Source organism: Staurois parvus, unplaced genomic scaffold, assembly GCF_062004578.1.
Source record: "Staurois parvus isolate SC_StPar_1 unplaced genomic scaffold, SC_StPar_1.0 ptg000155l, whole genome shotgun sequence".
Taxonomy (NCBI): Eukaryota; Metazoa; Chordata; class Amphibia; order Anura; family Ranidae; genus Staurois; species Staurois parvus.
Genome location: NW_028317951.1, coordinates 14728355 through 14751594, shown reverse-complemented (window position 1 = coordinate 14751594; position 23240 = coordinate 14728355). Strand labels below are relative to the sequence as shown.

Sequence of the window (23240 nt, the reverse complement as noted above, 5' to 3'; positions counted from 1 at the left end):
CTCTTCCACTACTAATGCATGACATAGAATGGGCATACTGTACGGTTCCCACCTCATCCTTTAAAACCAAACATATACTGGAATAATTACAGAGGTTCTGAGGCTAATTGAATAATAATAAGGAAATCAGTGAGTTTAATTACCACCTTAATCATCCACAGAATCTGTGTACTTAAAGGACGCTTATAAACGGTCACCCGCTCCTGCACTGCTCCCGTCCGGCCATTTATGTACATGGGCTGACAGGAGCAGTGCAGGAGCGGGTGGTCATTTATAAACGTACTGCCAAATTCCCTGCCTGTGTGCGCTCCCTGGGAGAGCGCAGCACTGCGATCCGGTGCCCGGAGGACACAGCGGAACACCAATAGGTGCATGGGACCTCTGTGTGAGGTCCTGATAATGTGATCACTGATTGGCCAGTCAGTGATCACATGAATAGTTGTAAGCAAGATGTCACTTCCTGAAATCATTGCTTACTACGTGTGAAATCTGTGAATGATCATAGAGGTTACATGGTACAAGGCTATTCACAACAGCCTTGTACCATGTGACAAGCTGTGACCAATCACAGCTCTCACAGTATTTCTCAATGGCATCAAGAATGCAGGCAGAGAGAAGGAGAAATGATTACTTTTACAGCCTTTGTGGGTATAAAAGCAATCGGTGTAAAAAAAAAAAAAATCTTCACCCCCCCCACAAGTAGAACAGTGTCACTATGGTGACACTGTACTGCTAGGGTGGCAGTATGTTAAAAATAATAAAAAAAAATATATATATAATATATATATATATATATATATAATATAAACAAAATAAAAACATTTTTGAAAAATTATAATTTTTGGTTATAAACTAATTTGGGTTATTTTTTTTTCACTAAAAAGATAGATGAATATATTTTGACCAAGATTTATGAAGAAAGATTATTTATTTGCAAAATTTTATAAGAAAAACACTTTTTTTTTTCAAAATGTTTGGACTTTTTCATTTATATAGCAAAAAAATAAAAATCCAGTGGTGAATAAATACCACCAAAATAAAGTTTTATCTATCTCAAAAAAATGCTAAAAAATTCATATGGGTACAATGTTGCAGGACCGCGCAATTGTCATTCAATGTGTGATAGTACTGAAAGCTGAAAATTGGCCTGTACTGGAAGGGGGCGTAAGTGTCCGGACTTGAAGTGGTTAATATGTGTTTAGTTTTAAAGAGAAGAGGTGGCAACTTTAGCGTTCTGTCCTTCGCCCGTTTTCAATGCCCAGTGCTCTGGCTGCCCATGGTTGGCATGAAGTATTTGCTATTCATGCGTGACCAATTGCTTGCATTCTCTGGAAGCTGGTAGATGCTTGCATATGCACAGTCTGTTTATTGCATCAGCTGTGGGCAGCTGCAACAGAGAGTGGGCATGTTTGAGCACTGTGCAACAGCATTACCTGTCAAAGCATTCATGAAGCCTTGGCCTGCTGATTGGAAACCACAGATCTAATGCAGGCCATACATGGTTCGAAAATCGGCCAATTTTTCGTCCGAAAGAATAATCGGCCGATTTTCCCAGTCTTTGTTGGGCAATGGCATCGGACGATTTTCGTGCTACCTCCTCATTACATTTATCAGGCATGCTGGAAATTTCCTGAAAAACGACCGATTTTCGAAATCATTGGTGGCAACATCGGATTACAGAACGAACGATGTTTCGTTTTTCGGACGAAAAATCATTCGGAATTCGAACCGTCTATGGCCTGCATTAAGCATAATTGTTATGCAGTGCCTATCCTTTTTGCATCAGATTGCTGACCCTCTGCATCCCCTCCTTGTCCTGCACCTGCAGGCTTCGATTTCTGTTTTGTAGCACTAAACATTCGTTGTTCCTAAAGCCATACACATGTGCACTCGTTCCTGCACACATTAGATTTTTACATGCGACTGTGCCTATTAAGCTGCTGCGTCTGCATCCACGTCTACTGGCTGCCCACATGCAGCTTCAAGGTGGATGAAAACCCAAAAGACAGCAGCTTGGCATGCAGGACGGGTTTCAGTGCCAATCTGAATGAGCCCTTAGGACATACCTTAGAAAAAAAACTTCAAAATGGGTGCTCACTGAAATTAGTCTGTAGTTTCCCTTTAACACAGTAACAGGTTGGCAAATTTACTTTAGTTACATATTATATACTGTAATTTCTGTAAGGAGGAAATGATCTCTCAGCTTCACCCTCCTTTAATGTGGTCAGATGTATACAGGTCACAAAACAAGCTTCCAGTACAAAAATATTGTCACAGATCACTGATTCATTTCATATATCCATGTCAGATTGCTGTATTTTAGGGCTAAAATATTTTGTAAAAGCACTGTAGGCTGAGAAAGGGGGAGAAGATTGTAAATTTGGTATAAATTGGGACCCCATATTCCCTGAATAGAGTACAATGGATACACTGAAGAGCAGATGTTAAGACAGAAACATGGAGTTTTTTTTAAAGGTGTAAACTCCAGGCCTGGTATTCTTATCTTTCCTTTCCTACTAAACAACTTTAAAGCAAATCAGCAATGGCACCTCCCAACCTGCTGAGACATTGTTTTTAAAGTACCTCTAAACCCAAAAACCACAAATTCGTATATAATAGCTTACCAGTGCTTAGATGTGGTGGCTGCAATCATTTTCTTTTTTGAGGCAGGGTCTTGTAGTCCTTAGAACACTATTAGTCTGCATTCACATTTGGTGTTTTGTGAACGCAAGCAAAATGACAATTGTACGCGTTTCTGCGCCACATGCATAGATTTCAATGGGCTGCCCTACGCATGTTAAACTTGGCAAAGTAGCTCATGTACCTTTTTGACCATCGAGCTTTGTACCTTTTTTAACCACATTTGTTGTATGTGACAAATGGTGCATTTGAGGTACAATTAACAATGAATGGCAACACAAGAGCCATGTATGTTTTTTGTGTGCCTTGTAAATACACGTTCACAAAACACTAAAGTGTGAATACAGTCTAAAGAAATGGTCTCCAAACTGCGGCCCTTTGCTTGCCTGTATCTGGCCCTTTGGGCATTGTTCTTCCCATTGATATGAGGCAGTATTCCTCCCACTGACACCAACAATAAGTTTCCATTGCTCCCACAGACACCAACTGTGGAATGCTATTCCTCCCACTGACACCAATGATGGAGCACTAATCCTCCTACTGATACCAACGATTGGGGCACTATCCCTCCCACTGACACCAATGATGAGGCACTATTTCTCCCACTGACACTAGTAGTGGGGTACTATTCCTTGCACTGACACCAATGATAGGGTACTATTCATCTCACTAACACCAATGATAGGGCACTATTCCTCCCACTAACACCAACAGTGGGGTACTATTCTTCCAACTGACACCAGTGATGGGGCACTATTCCTCCTACTGACACCAATGATGGGGCACTATTCCTCCCACTGACACCAGTGATGGGGCACTATTCCTCCTACTGACACTAACAATGGGGTACTATTCCTCCCACTGACACCAATGATGGAGTACTATTCCTCCCACTGACACCAATGATGTGGCACTATTTCGCCCACTGACACCAATAATGGGGTACTATTCCTCCCACTGACACCAATGATGGGGCACTATTCCTCCCACTGACACCAATGAGGGGGTACTACTCCCCCTACTGACACAGATGACGGGGCATTGATCCTCCTCCTTCTGACCACAGGCAATATGTAAGTTAATTTGCACTGACCACCCAGCCTGAGACATTGTCTACTCCCACTGACACCGGGGAGGTTTCTACTCCCACTGGTCACAGTCTGGCCCCCCTAGGGTCTTAGCGGTAGTAAACAGGCCCTTTGTTAAGAAGGTTTGGAGACCCCTGGTCTAAAGGATAAGAGTGAGTGCAGCTCAGGCAAAGGACACAGGAAGCTGGTTTACTGACAAGATTTCTGGGAAAATCAACAGGTATTTTTACACTTATCTAACCGATATAACAACATGCTTTCAATAGTATATTTAACAGATCAAAAAGGAACAGATTTAATTTTGTTTTGTTTTTTGTGTATTTAATTATTTTTCTTTAAAGGATAAGTTCACCTTTGTAAATAAAAAAAAATAGGTAAAAAAAAATGTGCATTTATTATTTCTTACATTTCAGCCTGTAAGGCATTGCACGCGCGATTATCAGATTGTGGGTGCAATGCCTGGATCCTGCATACTCTCTCAGTATACTGTCTGCCCATACATCGTACGGGCAGGCAGTTACTGAATGACAGGAAGGACTAATGAACTACCTAGAGCACTCATTAGCACCCTGGTAGGTCATTGAGAACTACAAGCTGTCTGCCACAAAACCTTTGAGGCTGACGGTAGTTGTAGTTCTTCCATTCATAGAATGGAATGAATGAATGATGCCGAGCCGAGTAGGTGGAGCCCCGCATAGCCACGTTTATTAAAAATAGTGACCTCGAGTTCGGAGAGAAGATCCCCGGCTTGTTATCAGGGAGGCAGTAGATTGGGGAGAGCCTGCAGGAGTGGGAACATGTTACATGTTCCACCCTAAAAACAGGTGTAACGTCCCCAAAGGTGAACCTTTAAATTTTTAGTTTGCATCTTTCAGTGTTATATATACAACCTCCTGTGCTCTGTTAGGATTACCTGTTGCTGAACACAGACCAACAGGGATTTTTTCTTGCTTCTGTTCTGTTGGTATTATTAAGATTACTGTTACTCACTATGAATACATATCTCAATGGTGAATGAGTTAGTAGGGTGATAGGCTGAATATTTTTTTTCTTGGCAGAAGGTGTGGATGAACTAGAATGTGAGCTATTGGAGTGTGAATATTGTGGGAAAACAGGATATCCAAACAAGTTCCTGAGGTCGAAGAGGTTCTGCTCTCTGTCATGCGCAAAAAGGTAATTAGCATTGTTATATAGGACTCAATCTGACAAAAACATTTTATTTTGGGCAGGATTATCCTGAAAAGTTTATACCGCTAAAAAATTAGGTTGTTTAAACATTCTGACTAAGGGGAGTTCCAGTTTTTAGAAGCATCCAACCTGTAGAAATTCCAAGTGGGTCATAATAACAATTGCAGTCTTTTAGTTCTTCATCAAACATTCTAAAGGCAGCAGTAGAACTAATCTAGGTGAGTACTGCAAAGCCTAGTACACACGATCTGAAATCTGGCCAAAAGATACAGTTTATGAAGCAACTGTACAATAATCTGATAGAACACATATTTCAAGAGCCGATCACGAAAGTTCATGCAAAATTATCTGAAGGGACAAGCACAAAATAAACAGTCAGGTCCATAAATATTGGGACATCGACACAATTCTAACATTTTTGGCTCTATACACCACCACAATGGATTTGAAATTAAACTAGTAAGATGTGCTTTAACTGCAGACTGTCAGCTTTAATTTGAGGGTACTTACATCCAAATCAGGTGAACGGTGTAGGAATTACAACAGTTTACATATGTGCCTTCCACTTGTTAAGGGACCAAAAGTAATGGGACAAAATAATAATCATAAATCAAACTTTCACTTTCACTCGTTTCATTTCAAATCCATTGTGGTGGTGTATAGAGCCAAAAATGTTAGAATTATGTTGATGTCCCAATATTTATGGGCCTGACTGTATATATATAGTACATTCACATCAGTCTCTAACCCTTAAGGAGTGCACATCTAAGGTCCCTAACTCACCTTCATACAGGCTAGGGCCAATATAGACAGGAACCAATTAACCTACCAGCATGTCTTTGGACTATGGTAGGAAACCACAGTACCTGGAGGAAACTCACACAGGCACAGGGAGAACATGCAAACTCCAGGCAGTTGGTGCCATGGTTGGGATTTGAACCAACAACCCTAGTACTGCCAGGCAGAAGTGCTAACTATTTAGCTGCTGTGCTGCCCACTACAGTTTTATTCTGAAAAAAAAATCAGAAGACCAAGACCATGCATGCTTGGAAACAAAAGAATACATTACCATACAATACAACACATTGGGGTTGATTTACTAAAGGTAAATATACTGTGCACTGCAAGTGAATCACAAATGCACTGGAAGTGCAGTTACTTTATATCCAAGGGGAATCTCTGAAATGAGGTGAAGCTCTGCTGATTTCTTTCATGCAATCATGTGCAAGCAAAAATGCAGTTTTTTTTTATTTTCCTTGCATGTTACCCTCAGATCTAGAGCAACTGCACTTTCAGTGCACTTGGAGTGCACAGCCTATTTACCTTTAGGAAATCAACCCCATTACATCACTTCCAAAGGTTTAGTAACCTATTGGTTTTCAATATGAGACTAGCATGCAGGGAAAAAAATGAACAATCATTCGTCCGATATTCTCATTGTGTGTAAGATGCATTGGGGCTTGTTAATATAAAATATATAAACTCAATGCTGCGCTGCTAGTGTACAGTTTACAAATCTAAATCATCAATACAATAGAGTGAAAATATACAATGAGGAACAGAAGTATTTGAACACCCTGCGATTTTCTCCCACTTAGAAATCATGGAGAGGTCTGAAATTCACACTGTAGGTGCATTCCCACTCTGAGAGACAGAATTGTTAAAATAAATTCAGGAAATCACATTGTATGATTTTTAAAGAATTTATTTGTCTTTGAACACCTAAGAAACAGCAAGAATTCTGGCTCTCAAAGACCTGTTACTGTGCCTTTAAAAAGTCCATCTCTACTCCGCTCAATAATCTAACTTAGTGGCACCTGTCTGAGCTCTTTAAAGACACCTGTCCACCCCACAGTCAGTCAGACGCCAAATACTACCATGGGCAAGACCAGAGAGCTGTCAAAAGACTCCAGGGACAAAACTGTTGGAGCAATTGTTAGAAAATGGAAGAGGCTAAAGACGACTGTCAGTCTCCCTCGGACTGGGGCTCCATGCAAGATCTCACCTCGTGGGGTATCACTGATGATAAGAAAGGTGAGGAAAAGGTGAGGAATCAGCCCAGAACTACGAGCTGGTCAATGACATGAAGAGAGCTGGGACCACAGTTTCAAAGGTCACTGTCGGTAGAACACTACACCGTCATGGTTTCAAATAATGCATTGCACGGAAGGTTCCCCTGCTCAAGTCATCACATGTCCAGGCCCGTGTGAAGTTTGCCAATGACCATCTGGATGATCCAGAGGAGGCATGGGAGAAAGTCAGGTGGTCAGATGAGACCAAAGTAGAACTTTTTGGTCTAAACTTCACTCGTGGTGTTTGGAGGAAAAAGAAGGATGAGTTGCATCCCAAGAACACCATCCCTACTGTGAAGCACGAGGGTGGTAACATAATGCTTTGGGGGTGCTTTTCTGTGAAGGAGACAGAACGACTGCACTGTATTAAGGAGAGGATGAATGGGGCCATTTATTGTGAGATTTTGAGCAACAACCTCCTTCCCTCAGTCAGAGCATTGAAGATGGGTCGTGGCTGGGTCTTCCAACATGACAACGACCCTAAGTACACAGCCAGGATAACCAAGGAGTGGCTCCATAAGAAACATATCAAGGTTCTGGAGTGGCCTAGCCAGGATCTCCAGACCTAAATCCAATAGAACATCTTTGGAGGGAGCTGAAACTCCATGTTGCTCAGCGACAGCCCCGAAACCTGACAGATCTAGAGGAGATCTGTGTGGAGGAGTGGGCCAAAATCCCTGTTGCAATGTGTGCAAACCTGGTCAAGAACTACAAGAAACGTTTGACCTCTGTAATTGCAAACAAAGGCTTCTGTACTAAATATTAACACTGATTTTCTCAGGTGTTCAAATACTTATGTTCAGCAGTGCAAGTTAAATATATTCTTTAAAAATCATACAATGTGATTTCCTGAATTTATTTTTTAATTTTGTCTCTCAGAGTGGGAATGCACCTACAATGTGAATTTCAGACCCCTCCATGATTTCTAAGTGGGAGAACTTGCAAAATCGCAGGGTGTTCAAATACTTCTGTTCCTCACTGTATAACATGCACAAAGTCCAAACACAAATCATAATAATAAAGTGTCCATGAAATTCTTCTCAACTTTATAAGCTTCTTCACGTTCTCATAAAACCTACACCATCAATAGAACTGCTGTAAAACATGCAGGCTGTGTCACCTCAGTGCTCACAGAACTTAGAGCAGTAAGATTGTGCTTTATAATAACAAGTACGCAAAGGTTCTTCCACTCTCCTTGTCATCAACCATATCAGAATTGCTGGACACCCTCTTTCCTTTCAATAAAAACCAAAGAAAAGACTGGTCCCTTTAAAGGTGATTTTAGGTCAGAGATTCCTATTGTTATACAGAGGAAACAAAGGACACTCCCATGGTGCAGTATGTACTAACAAGTAAGCTTTATTAAAAGGTAATACAATCACTTGTATATAAAGGTAAAAACGCCATAAATAATCACCAAATCCAGGCTGCGCTTCTGCATGCGTCACTTGCGGTTCATATAATAATAATAATATTAAAAGACATAATGATAACGTCATAATAGGCCATGAATCTGAAGCAGAAATAAGCAATAATAATAACAATTATTAAACATGTGTGATAATAAAACAACTTAAAGAAATAAGAATCCTAAATAATATCAAATAAAAATATTAATATGAAATCATGGACTGACATCCAAAGACCTCAACTCATGATAAGGGTAATATCTAGATTACATCTAAAATAAATAAATAGCTATCCCAAATGGAAGGTCACTCACATAAACATAGATAAAAAAATAAAAATCACTAATAAAACAGTTTGAATCAAACTCAACATTCAAACCATTAGGGGTCAGAGTGTCTAAAGTATGCATCCACCTTGACTCATATTAACTAAGAGTGCGTATTTTTTGGCTTCCTCTCCAATGTTTCTTATCCTTTTCAATCCCCCAGACTTTTTGGTGAGATGGATCCTTATTATGCACTAATGCAAAGTGTTTGGATACACTATATACTTACAATACTTACTGTAGCCTTTTTTAATATTTTGTATGTGTTCTTTAATTCTGACTTTAATTTTGACTACTCCTTCTGTATTGCAACATATAAATTCTTTAATGGGATAGGTTTTATCTGTAGTAGCCCTAAATTCAGACTTCTTCTCAGTTAATCTTCTAGTATGACAACACGCATAAAATCTTTTACAGGGATAGAAACCTTCTCAAAAAAAATTATTAATTGGTGGTGGTTCAATTACATTTTATACTATTTTACTCCTTATAGTGTGAGCTTTTTAATATATAAATCTGGGTCGATCAGGTAAGACGGTGTTTATCTGCCTTGAGTATATGCCAGTGCCGTTGTATGATCTTTTCTACTTCTTTGTACTGTAAATTATGCTCCAGAATAGTTGGTACCATGTCTTTATGTTGTTTATCGTTCATGACTGTGTTGATCAATTTATCGCTATCATATCAAGCCAAAATGATGGGTAGAAGATTTACTACTAAAGGGTATGATCAACAATTTATCAATAATAAGATCAAAGAAGTGGCAGACATGGATAGAGATAAATTGATCAACACAGTCATGAACGATAAACAACATAAAGACAGCACTGGCATATACTCAAGGTAGATAAACACTTCTGTACCATCTTACCTGATCCACCCAGATTTATATATAAAAAAGCTCCCACTATAAGGGGTAAAATAGTAAAAAATTTAATTGAACCACCACCAATTAATAATTTTTCTTTTTCTTGGGAAAAGGTTTCTATCCCTGTAAAAGATTTTATGCGTGTTGTCATACTAGAAGATTAACTGACAAGAAGTCTGAATTTTGGGCTACTAGTACAGATAAAACCTATCCCATTAAAGAATATATATGTTGCAATACTGAATGAGTAGTGTATGTATTGGAGTGCACATGTAAATTACAGTATGTGGACAGGACAAAAAGACCATTGAAAGTCAGAATTAAGGAACACATACAAAATATTAAAAAAGGCTACATTAAGCATAGCATATCCAAACACTTTGCATTAGTGCATAATAAGGATCCATCTCACCTAAAATTCTGGGGGATTGAAAAGTATAAGAAACATTGGAGAGAAAGCCATAAAATCCGCACTCTTAGTCAATATGAGTCCAGGTGGATTCATACTTTAGACACTCTGACTCCTAGTGGTTTGAATGTTGTGTTTGATTTAAATTGTTTTATTAGTGATTTTAAATTTTTATTTATGTGAGTGACCTTCCATTTGGGATAGCTATTTATTTATTTTAGATGTAATCTAGATAATACCCTTATCATGAGTTGAGGTCTTTGGAGTCCACGGATGTCGGTCCATGATTTCATATTAATATTTTTATTAGATTTTTTTTATGATCATTATGTGGATTTGTTTAAGTTGTTATATTATCACCCATGTTTAATAAGTGTTATTATTATTGCTTATTTGTGCTTCAGATTCATGGCCTATTACAACGTTACCATTATGTATTTTATTATTATTATTATTATTAGGTTGAGGATGTCTAATGCTTATATTGGGAATAGTTATTAGTGCATCCTAGCATTTTAAACAAATGGTTGCTGGGGATCCTGTATTATTAGATTGAGTTCTCCTAGTATCAGTGTTTAGTGTTTAGCCACCATATCATCATTTTCTGAGACCAAGGGAAAATGGCCACCATAGGGTTTAATACTGCTTTAAATGGCCGCCGTTATATCACCATGTCCTGAGACCAGGGGAAACTGGCCACCATAGGGTTTCATTACAGGGACTTTGGCAAAATGGCCACTGATTGATTGGTTCTTTGTATACTATATAAGGATTCTCCCTCTGCCTTCTGCCATACCTCTGATGAAGTCACGTAGGTGTGACGTAATGTAGCCTTAGGCAGCCATGAACCACAAGTGATGCATGCGGAAGCGCAGCCTGGATTTGGTGATTCCAAACCATTATTTGTGGCGTTTTTACCTTTATATACATGTGAGTGTATTACCTGTTAATAAAGCTTACTTGTTAGTACATACTGCACCATCAGAGTGTCCTTTGTTTCCTCTGTATAAGGATAGGAATCTCTGACCTAAAATCACCTTTAAAGGGACCAGTCTTTTCTTTGGTTTGGTGATTTATTGAAAGGAAAGAGGGTGTCCAGCAATTCTGATATGGTTGATGACAGGGAGAGTGGAAGAACCTTTGCGTACTTGTTATTATAAAGTGCAACCTTACTTCTCTAAGGTGAGAGTTCTATGAGCACTGAGGTGACACAACCTGCATGTTTTACAGCACTTTTATCGATGGTGTTGGTTTTATGAGCACGTGAAGAAGCTTATAAAGTTGAGAAGAATTTACTGCCGAATCACTTTTTTACATGGACTTGCTTTCATGGACACTTTAGTATTATGATTTGTGCATGTTATATATTTTCACTCTATTGTATTGATGATTTAGATTTGTATACTGTACACTAGCAGCGCAGCATTGAGTTTACGTATTTTATGTTTTTGTTGTGGGAACACAATTTCTAATGCTAGCAGCAGCTCTTCACTATAATATTTTATATTTTCTAATCACATTGAGGTAGTGCAGGAGTCTTCTTTTGTTTTGTAGGGCTTGTTAACACTCTTGCTTGTGTAAAAATATGCAGTTGAGACTCAGCTTTACCACCACCCATTAAGATGCAAATGCAGTACACATGCAAAAATGATACTCCCTGTCACGTTCGGCGGGCAGTGCCGCCACTGAACGTGACTCATTCCAGCAAATGGTGCCACGCTTCAACCATGTGCAGGGGAGCAGTAAACTCTGCTGCTAGTGTAAAACTAGCCAAATGCTGGACAGTTGTAGTTTACTGTAAGTGCTTTGTAGGATTGGTTTGCATAGAAAATTGAGTTTTTTAGTGAGTACTGTATATTTTTTGGTGTTTGTAAACTGTCTACTCTCAGTAGATTTTTTTTACCAATAATTCATAGAAAATAAACTTAGAATACAACCAGCAATATTTAGAAAGTAGGATCATGTACACCAGTCAATGAAGTGTCATAGGAAAAGAAATCCATCTTTGTTTTATTTGGATAGCACAAGGATTCAGATTGACAATCTATACCACAAGACTGCATATTGGCATATATGTATATTGTGGATTCTAATGGGCTATGAGTCACTGTCCAATCAACTCCTAATTGGGAAGGTTTGCCTGCTTAAGTGACATAGTGGGGTTTATTTACTAAAGCTGGAGAGTCCAAAATCAGACTCCCTTCTGCATAGAAACCAATCAGCTTCCAGGTTTCATTGCCAAAGCTTCATTGAACAAGCTGAGGTTAGAAGCTGATTGGTTTCTATGCAGAAGGGAGTCTGATTTTGGACTCTCCAGCTTTAGTAAATAAACCCCAGTGGGTCACAGTTAAGAGATACTATAGGAGTAAACTGTATGCTTACTACATTTACATCTATGGACATATTGCTGCTCAGGCAGGAAATGATGCCATTAGACCAAGGGAGTAACCATTGGTAGAATGAGTTGAGGGAGTGAGCACCATAATCCCAGGATGTTACCACTTCTAGACCCAAGGAATGATGATCACTAAATCCAAGGACTGTTAGCATCTACTCTATGCCTATTCCAACCCCAACCAAAACCTATTGTACACTAAAAGGGGGGTTCCTTTTAAATGCATTCCATTAAAGGGAAGGCTCACAGATATGTAACACTGCTAAAACAAGCTAAAAGCTGTTTGTTATATTTATCTATAAAGCAAATTTAATAATGACAAAGCAAACAAAAGAAATGTTATAATTATCTATAAAGCAAATTCTGCACTGATAAAGGGAACCAAAGACATTTATGCGTTGATCTACTAGAGACTGGAGAGTGCCAAATCTGGTGCAGCTGTGCATAGAAATCAATCAGCTTCCAGATTTAAGGCTAGGTTTATGCTAGCCCACACTGTGCATTCTGGTAGCGGGTGTGGGAATCACATTGATTCCCGTACCCACAACCACCCGCAGCCGAATTGTGTTGCTCTTGCGAGATGTGTGGGGGCAGCTGTTCATTCTGAAACGTGGACACAGCATCCCATACAAATGAATGGGCTGCCGTGCCCTCACTAGTGTGAACCAGGCATTATTGTCAAAGCTTAACTAAAGAAGCTGATTGGCTACCATGCACAGCTGCACCAGATTTTGTATACTCTAGTTTTAGTAACTCAAGCATATTTATCTATAAAGCCTATCCTGCCCTCAGCTAATAATGGACTCTTCTACTCCTCCTACCAGTCCATCCACCACAGTTACTACCTTTTGTACCACTAGCCCCTCCCTCTTAGATTGTAAGCTCCAAGGAGCAGGGCCCTTCTAACCCTCTTGTATTGAACTGTATTGTTGCTGTATCGTCTCCCTTTATATTGTAAAGCGCCGAGCAAACTGTTGGCGCTAAATAAATCCTGTATAATAATATAAAGCAAATTCTAAATTACCTTTGAATAGTGTAATCATTCTGGTCAAAAGAAAAAACATTCAGACTGGTAGAACTCATTTTTTTGTACCTACCAAGTGAAGTATAAATGAAAACTGTAAATACATTTGATGTTTATGTCCCTGTATTCAATAGATGCATTAAGTTAGAATTTTCTTCTAGGTACAATGTTAATGGAACAAAACGTCTTGGACACTACAAGGCTGAAAAAAGCAGTAGATGGAATAGAAAGATGGAAGGAAATATAGGGAGGCGTGGTAGGCGTTCACACAGTTCTGGAGGGTCAGTCCGAGAGCACTACCTAAGACAGGTTTGTAGGCAGCAATAATTGTTACACTCTATATTTGATTTGGCCCTAAAACTTAACATTATATCAATTAATTGCAGTTGCCTAGTACCTATGCATGCAGTGAAGAAGCCTTGGGGGATTTCCAAGAGGATTCTCTTCCAGCGCCTATGACCACACGGCTACGTCGACAGAGTGAGAGAGAGCAGGAATTACGCCTCCTTCAAGCAAGACATACGCCCTCACCATCTCTGATGCCTCCAGATACTCAAACAGAGCCATCACTATGGACAGTTGAAGACGTATGGGCGTTCATACATTCTTTACCAGGTAATTGTGAGGTTCTACATCCTCGAATGAGACATACAGCATATTCTATGACATAGTGGTAGAATCTACATGTGTCTTTAGACAGCTTTTCATGGTATTTCTTGACTGATGTATGTGGAGAGCCTTCTATTCTGCAGGTTAATTTGATTGCAAAACAAAAATTAACGTAGAACTCACTTTTTTCCAGTTCAGTAAAGTATCAGAGCTTGGTCATTGTCCTGTCTCTACCCTTCTGATTGAAGAAGGATAACCACACTAATAAGGTCATCATCACTTACTCTGCTCTTTAATCTTGATTGCCAGCAAATGTAAAATTTTAGGGTGACAGCATCTTAAAACACTTTAAAAAGATTAGCTTACAATGTTACCACTCCCTCACCCACTCCAAGTCTTCTTGTGCAAGAGATTACAGTAAGCTATTATAAAGACAGATCCATGCACTAATATTATCTGTATTTGAAATCCTAGTTGGTTATTTTTAATTTATATTTGATGGTATAAATTGTGTGTTTTTTTAGTATCTGCTTATAGTTAATCTTTAAATGTTGTCATTGAAATAAACCTGTTATAAAAGAAACACAGAGGTTGCCATTGCTGAACTTCATTACTGAAAACGCTTGGTATTTGAGTCATTGACCCAGATAAGGACTTCTGATAATGCTGGAGTTAAAGCGGAACTTCTATCTCTCAGTCAACATTGTCTATTTTTAATCCTTATGGTGCTTGCATTAGTAAATAAATAGGAAGTTATATTATACTGTATTTATTTTATACTTTTTTTACATTTCTTCAGTTACTGCCTGGTTTCCATGCCTAGGCAAATGATATCATATATCTCAGGAATCTTCAGGAGGGGATGAGGGCCTTTCTCAGCTAAACACACCCTCCTGCCTGCATACCTAAGCTAAGGGGAGTTGGATTCCAGGATGTAAATGCTACATGAATCATATGCCCTTACGTAAGCTTGCCACAGCCAGAAATGCTAGGGGGTATTTTTCAAAGTGATTTTTCAGCAAAATAAAGCATGGAGACATGGATGAATGGGTGGGTTTGCTTCAAATTAAATTAAATTAAAAATGAATTAAATAGCATTTTTTTATGTTTGTGATGCTCAGATATGTAGTTCCACTTTAAGCTTTGGTGTTCTACTTGTGTGTGATTGTTGAAGGTATTGACGTACCATGAAGATTTTCACAGGAGGAAATGTGCACAGGAGGAAGAGTTGTTCTAAAATCTTGATTCAGTTGGGTTAACAAGTTATATGTAAATAGCACTTTGCAGAGTTCAGTTTCAGTTTTTGGTTGATGTCAGTAGGTTACTCATGGACTTCATATATTCCTCTTTGTCTCAGTCTCAGATGGCAAGCTGAAGTCCTAACGATGCCCATGGGAATTATAAACGGATGTCCCTTTCATATTGGATTTTTATATATGTTACAGAGAATGAAATGATAGGTAGAGGGGTAGAGCAAGACAGCCTGGCAGGGAGATTTCACCACTGAAGTCTTCAAAAAGAAGTCAGTGGTTGATTTAGCTCACCAGTGTCTATTGAGAACCAAATACTTCAGTCATTGGTGGCCTGACATTTTAATGGTTTATAGAAAGAAGCTGCGATTAGTTTCTCTTCTAACCCAGAGAAATGTAATAAGTAGTTAGTTCTCTAGTTCTGAGGATGGAATCTTCTACTTTCTATGAGTTCAGGTTGAAGGGGTTCCTCTCTGTCAGGGAAGGTAAAAAGTCCCATCAAAATGATAATAAACCCTCGATTTTTTTTTAAGCACTTTCAGCAGCTGATTTATTCGCTTACTGAGTATGCATCTTTATCTTTTAATCCTTGCCCTTATTCCAATTTAAGTGGGTGCCGTGGTCACTGCCCAGGGAATCAATTATAGGGCAGCTTCTTTCTCTTGCAGTGTCTTTTGGAGTGACCCTTGCATGCAGGGACTAGAGCTCTGTCTCACTACACTGTATGCATCGATAGAAACACACAGCAACATAGCCTAGGATGACAAGGCACTCCCTTGCACCTCTCTGGCCCCCCCCCCTTCTGTTCAAGCTAACAGATGGACTCTAGACTGCACTGTCTACTGTTAGTGAATTATTTCTTGTGAAGACTGGAAGTTCAGGAAAGCAGGATTGAGAGTTTAGGACCCAGCAGCACTGAAAGTTGCAAACTGCAAGTGCTGAGATAAGCATTTTAACAAATAGTTTACTATAGAATGTTTATTTTATTGTGCTCAACGTGTTAACCTAAAAAGCAATGAGAGTTTAATACTACTTTCAGACAAACTCATTGTATTGGTGGCATGCACTCTGTGGGAACAGTGCTGTGGTGCTTTTTTAATGTTTCACATGAACCCTGTGAATTGTTCCTGCATTACACTGTTCTGGGTGCTTACACGTCCAGGTATCTAGTGCCATGCTGCTTACAGTTTGTTACGCTCAAACACTTTTTTTGTCTCTCATGCCTGCAGCATCAATTAACCAGTGGTTTAATTACCTGCAAGGACTTGCTAGGATTACAGGGTCAATCCTCCTTGCTGCTGCTCAGCTCGGTCACAGATGGCCATATAACACCTGCTCTTGTGCATAGATGTCTGGATTTGGAGCAACCTGCTTCTAAATTTTCTAAGGTTACCAGTCTGGAGTCTCATAAGAGTCATCACCTGTCAACAAACTAACGTTCCCAACCTTCTTTTTGCTGTGGGTACACAACACAACTAGTTTGTTGCCTTTCCCTTTGGTCTGTCCCCTGCACCTCAAGTATTTACCAAGGTTCTAGCCCCGAGGTTTGCTCCATTATGCTTACAATGTGATCCCATTGTGGGCTAACTGGATAACCTCTTGCTGAGAAAGCAGTTGGCTGTTACCATGTCAGAAAATGTCCACAGGACTGTTCAGACCCTTCAAAGGTTCAGTTGGATCCTGAACCTTTTTAAGTCAGTGCTGGACCCAACTCATCAATTGGAGTATCTGGGTCTTCTCTTCAATACTGCTCAGTCTGTAGTTCTTCTAGTTCTTCTTCCTCAAGACAAATGCCTGAATCTAGGCCCCATGCTTGGATTTTGCAGTCCACACGTGGCCAACTCTCCGCTCTGCATAAGTCATGAGTCCTATATGTCCAATTCCACTCCAGACCGTTGCAATATAACATTCTGACTGCATTATTATTATTATTATTACATCGAGTTTATATAGCGCCAAAGGGTTTGCTCAGCGCTGTACAATAGGGGGGACAATACATGGCACAGTACAACAAAGACAGACAGCGTACGAGGGGTAAGAGGGCCCTACTCTTTCAAGCTTACAATCTAGGAGGGAGGGGGTAGTGGAACAATAGGAAGTGGCTGAGGGGGATGAAGTGGTGGGAGGAATGAGGGAGAAAGGCCGTTAGGTGAGGGTGGGGTAGGCTTCCCTGAAAAGATGGGTTTTGAGGGAGCGCCTGAATGTGGGGAGGGAAGGCGACAGTCGGATGGATTGGGGCAGTGAGTTCCAGAGGATAGGGGAGGACCTGGAGAAGTCCTGCAGTCGTGCATGGGAGGAGGAGACCAGGGAGCAGGATAGAAGGAGGTCCTGTGAGGAGCGAAGGGTACGGGTAGGGTGGTACTTGGGGATCAGGTTGGTGAGGTAGTCAGGGGCAGTGTTATGAACGGCTTTGTAGGTCAGGATTAGAAGTTTAAATTTGATGCGTTGGACAATCGGGAGCCAGTGGAGGGAGAGGCAGAGGGGGGTGGCAGAGGTGGAGCGGGTGGTGAGGTGGATGAGTCTGGCCGCTGAGTTCAGGATGGTCTGGAGCGGGGAGAGCCTGCACTTGGGTAGGCCAGTGAGAAGAGAGTTGCAGTAGTCAAGGCGTGAGATGATGACTGCATAGGCAAGAGCAGTATCACCTCCTGATCAACATACTGAAACTACAAGTGAATTGAGTACCCTTCCATGCTGAACCTCACGACTGTAAGGTCATCCAATTTGAATTCAGTTGGAGGGTGCTACAGCTGATGTGTACATCAATCATCAGGGGGGTCCAAAAGTCTCAGCTCAATTTAAAGCCAACCAGATTCTGACTTGAGCAGAACTTCATGTTCCAGGCCTGTACACCATGCAAATTCTAGGCGTGGAAAATTGTTGAGTAGACTACTTCATTCCAAAGTTATTCTGTTCGTGAAAATGGTCTTTTCACCTGGAAATGTGTTGTGACTTCTGTCGCAGGTGGGGAACCCCCAATGTGAACCTCCTGGCTTCCATATTCTCATGATTCCATGGGATCAGTTCAATCAGGAAAACTTGTGCCCCTAATGTGCCAGCACAAAACAAGGAGATATGAGCCTAGACTAAAGCCTAGTACATGCAATAAGAAATTTTAAAAAACGCTATCGGAGCAATCGTCTGATAATCTGGTTGTTAGTGTACAGCTTTCAAGAGCCGGTCACAACAGTTCATGTGAAAATATCCGAAGGAACAAGCACAAAAAATGTTCTCGTAAGATAACAAATGATTTTCATGTAATTAGAATAGTAAAAAAAACTGAGTAATACAAAATGGTGAAGTCAGCACTAACCATATGAATAGCTGCGTGCAATGGATTATATCCTTCAGAGTAAAAACAGAAAATAATTGCAGCGCTAAATCCATTAATTATGTGATTAATTATAATCCACCTTAAAAATTAGTGCACAATCATTATAAGTCCATAAAAGGTATATACAGTTGTGTTTATAATAATAGCAGTCAGACATCACTAACCTGAGCAGTCACTGTTTTTGGTAGAAATGATATTTCTACATGGCAAATAATTTACTAGCAGGTGTGGTAGAGTAATAGAAATCCAACAGACCCAACAGTCATGACATGCATGCTGCTGATTCTGTGTAATTGAATCACTAATTGAAAGGGGCATGTTCAAAATAATAGCAGTGTGGAGTTCTATTAGTGAGGTCATTCATTCTTTGAAAAACAGGTGGCAATTATTGCCCTTATTTAAGGAAGGAAGGCAGCAAATGTTGTACATGCTGGTTACAGTGCATTTCTCTCTCAAATTCTGAGGAAAATGGGTCGTTCCAGACATTGTTCAGAAGAACAGCGTACCTTGATTAAAAAGTTGATTGGAGAGGGGAAAACATATAAAGAAGTGCAGAAAATTATAGGCTGCTCAGCTAAAATGATCGCAAATGCTTTAATATGGCAACCAAAACCTGAAAGACGTGGAAGAAAGCGAAAAACTACCATTCGAATGGATAGAAGAATAGCCAAAATGGCAAGGACTCAGCCAACAATCAGCTCCAGGAAGATCAAAGAAGGGCTAAAGTTACCTGAGAGTACTGTTACAATTAGAAGACACCTATGTGAAGCCAAGCTATCTGCAAGAAGCCCCCGCAAAGTTCCACTGTTGAAAAAAAGACGTGCTGAAGAGGTTACAATTTGCCAAAGAGCACATTGGCTGGCCTAAAGAGAAATGGCGCAACATTTTGTGGACTGATGAAAGTAAGATTGTTCTTTTTGGGTCTAGTGGCCGGAGACAGTTTGTCAGACGACCCCCAAACACTGAATTCAAGCCACAGTACACTGTGAAGACAGTGAACCATGGTTGCGCAAGCATCATGATATGGGGATGTTTCTCATACTACGGTGTTGGGCCTATTTATCGCATACCAGGGAACATGGATCAGTTTGAATACATCGGAATACTTGAAGAGGTCATGCTGCCTTATGCTGAAGAGGAAATGCCCTTGAAATGGGTGTTCCAACAAGACAACGACCCCAAACACACCAGTAAACTTGCAACATCTTGGTTCCAGACCAACAAGATTGACATTATGGAGTGGCCAGCCCAATCCCGGATCTTAATCCAATAGAAAACTTGTGGGGTGACATCAAAAATGCAGTTTCTGAGGCAAAACCAAGAAATACAGAAGAACTGTGGAATGTAGTCCAATCATCCTGGGCTGGAATACCTGTTCACAGGTGCCAGAAGTTGGTTGACTGGTTTCAACACAGATGTACATCAGTTCTCAGAAACAGTGCTTATACAACTAAATATTAATTAAGTGATTCAAAGGAAAGCAAAATCCTCAAACATTTTTCAGTTTATATAGTGAATGTTTGAGTTTGTAAAGAAGAATACAAATACTGCTATTTTTTTTAACAGTCTAATATTCACTTTTCTTCAATTTTTCTTTAGAGGAACAACACAAATTTGATATATTTTTCTTCATGTTTTGATTCGGAATAGAATGTGTAGTGTTGCCAATGCATTTGTGTGTATGGAAATAAAAGCTATTAGAAGGATTTTGAGCTTTCTGCACTGTTTCAACACACTGCTATTATTTTGAACACAACTGTGTATGTATATATATATATATATATATATATATATATATATATATGAAGTTTGTTCAATGAGGTACTGTAATCTCAAATGTAAACACCTTCTGTAGGACAACAAATTACCAGAGTGGACGGTCCCAGTGTTCTGCATACAAAACTTCACCATGCAATCCGTAAACACCCATCTTGTGTTGCCTCCACCAATAGGAAGATTGCAAACTCACGACAAGGTTTTGCTGTCTAGAAACAGAACAGTAATATGCGTTTGTTATGTTGCATTTCTCTATCTCAAGCTGGACTCCTCAGCTCCACCAGGGGTCACATCCAGCAGATGAAAGGCTCTTCAAGTGGTTTACACCAGATGAGATGTGGGGGATCTGACAGGCGGAGCTCCTCCTCATTCACACATTCACAGCTTCCTCCTCATTCACTTTCCCAGCTCTGACACACCCATTGCAGCAGCAGTGGCAGTGAGCACAGAGGGGTGTGCCCTAAGACCAGTATGCCTCCTCCTTCTTTTGCTCTGACACCCTTGGAGCTTAGGGACACACCATCCCTTCCAAAGTTGTATTCTCACTAACATGAATTTTCGTAACTTTAGTAGCCTAATATGTTTTTTGTTGTGAGATTAGCATGCAAAAAAATGGACGATCATTCATCTGATATTCTCATCGTGTGTACAAAAACAAATAGGTTACTAAAGTTACAAAAATTCTCGTAGTACAGAATATAACTTCCTGCGATAATGTACTGTATTGTATTGTGTTGTAATGTATTCTTTTGTTTCCGAGCCTGCGCGGTCTTGGTCACTTGATATCTTACGAACTAATACTGTACTGATTAAGCGAAAATCATTTGTTCTGTTATCATACACAAAAAATTTTCGTGCTTGTCCCTTCAAATAATTTCGCATGAACTGTCATGGTTGGCTCTTGAAAGCTGTGTACTAATGAATAGATTATTGTACGATCGCTCCAAAAAGTGTTTTTTTCATCTGATTTTCTCATCGTGTGTCCTAGGTATAAGGGTTTACAACCACTTTAAAGCTGGAGATTGCTATCACAGGATTGCAACTTAAAAACTGCATACAGATCTCCACACATGTGAGTATCCACATTATATCTATCAGTGAGTCAGTGGCACAAGTTTGCAGAGCACATTTCATGTTTTCCTTTGTCTGAAAGTTTATCCTATTGTGAGGACAAGTGTTGTCAATGTGTTTAACAGAAACTTCACCTTTGATATGTATTTAGTCTATAGGAGAAAGCAAGCGCCAGCTGATCTTTTACTTCTATTTTTGTCTTTATTGAGTTAATTGGAGTATTTATCTATATCAGTAAGGGTGCTATTATTTAAATAGTGCTTTTTGGGGTTTTTTGCTCATTTTGCACTGTGGACTTTACTCATTCTTTTTCAGTTCAACCTGATCTATGCCTCTCCTCCCCGCAAACCCATGCCTTGCTGCTCCACAGGATGGAAATGGGAGACATACTTGTGATTCTCATTGTTCCAAATTGACCCAGGCTACCGGGATACTCAGGCCTCATTACACTCTTGGCAGACTCTCTGTGGGATCTTCTTGATCATTCAGATCTTCTCTCCCAAGGACCAATTTTCCACCCTGCTTCATGGTCACTTGCTTTGATGATGTAGTTGTTGAAGCCCAGATTCTAAGGGATAGAAACCTATCTTATTTATATTCCTACATACATATAGGGTAGGAAATCCACCTCTTGCAAGGTCTACCATTGCAATTGGAAAGCATACTTTGCATTGTCTAAGGCAAGGAAGTTTCATCGCAGATAGCAGTCCATGGGACACATAGGGGTTTATTTACTAAAGCTGGAGAGTGCAAAATCAGTCTCACTTCTGCATAGAAACCAATCAGCTTCCAGGTTTCATTGCCAAAGCTTCATTGAACAAGCTGAGGTTAGAAGCTGATTGGTTTCTATGCAGAAGGGAGTCTGATTTTGGACTCTCCAGCTTTAGTAAATAAACCCCATACTGACCTGCAATATATCAGCAATCTGTTGTAACCGCTCTCACTCCTTGGTATAGGTCTTTTTACAGGGTTTGGCTCATATAGTTCCACTTTTACAGCCACCTGACTCCATGGGCTCTCAACCTGGTTCTGTCGACTGTTCAAAAACAGCCCTTTGAGCCTATCAAGGATAGTCCTCTGTTATTGCCATCACCGAAAATTGTTTTTTTTTAATTATTAGCCTTGTCTTACAAAAACATTTTTTGTTTTACACAGAGGCAATGTTTACTTAAGCCCTAGGGTCTCTTTTTCTCCCTAAGGTGGCATCACGTTTTCACTGTAACCAAGGCATTTTACTTCCATCCCTCTGTCCTGCTCCAGTGCATCCCAAGGGGATTTAAATCCAATGCTTGGATTTGGTTCAAGCTGTTCAAGTTTGTTTCTCAGCTACATCTTCTTTCAGATTGACTGACTGCTTTTTCATCATCTTGACAGGTCCCCAGGTGCCAACCTGCCTCTTTTTCACCTTTACTAGGTGGCTCAGGCAGCTTTTTGTTCAAACCTATGGGCTTAAGGATAAGGTCCCACCTTTTCCTGTCAAGGTTTACTCCACTAGATCAACACATGCCTAATGGGCTTTCACATGTTCTCTGTTTTACCATTTGCATGTTCAGACCTCATCTGCTCTTTACTCCACCACTGCTAGGCAAATTAGCTAAGTCATTATTTGAGCCTATTGTTTAAAGGATAGGGTTCCTCCTTTGCTTGTTAGGGTCTCTCTACCAGATCTGTTAGTGCTTCATGGGCATCAGGCATATGTTTCTTTGGTTTGCAAGGCTGCCACCTGGTCTTCACATGTTTGTAAGTTTAGCAGGTGGATGTTTAGGCCTCCCCTAATGCCCGTT

General features: G+C 40.0%; 1 protein-coding gene across 7 annotated transcripts in view; it reads left to right on the top strand.

Moving 5' to 3' along the window:
* The window catches only part of PHC3 (polyhomeotic homolog 3), a 130574-nt gene that overhangs the window by 86290 nt on the left and 21044 nt on the right, over positions 1 to 23240 (top strand). For 5 of the 7 annotated variants that reach the window (XR_016312462.1, XM_089675480.1, XM_089675482.1 and 2 more), the window contains 3 exons: positions 4787 to 4901; positions 13581 to 13728; positions 13806 to 14034. Coding sequence is in view for 6 of the 7 variants with exons in the window: in XM_089675480.1 (XP_089531606.1) it covers positions 4787 to 4901; positions 13581 to 13728; positions 13806 to 14034 (492 nt within the window). In the remaining variant the exon portion in view is untranslated. Of the gene's footprint in view, positions 1 to 4786; positions 4902 to 13580; positions 13729 to 13805; positions 14035 to 21373; positions 21458 to 23240 lie in introns of all 7 variants that reach the window. The other 2 variants (XM_089675484.1, XM_089675481.1) reach the window with 2 other exon arrangements.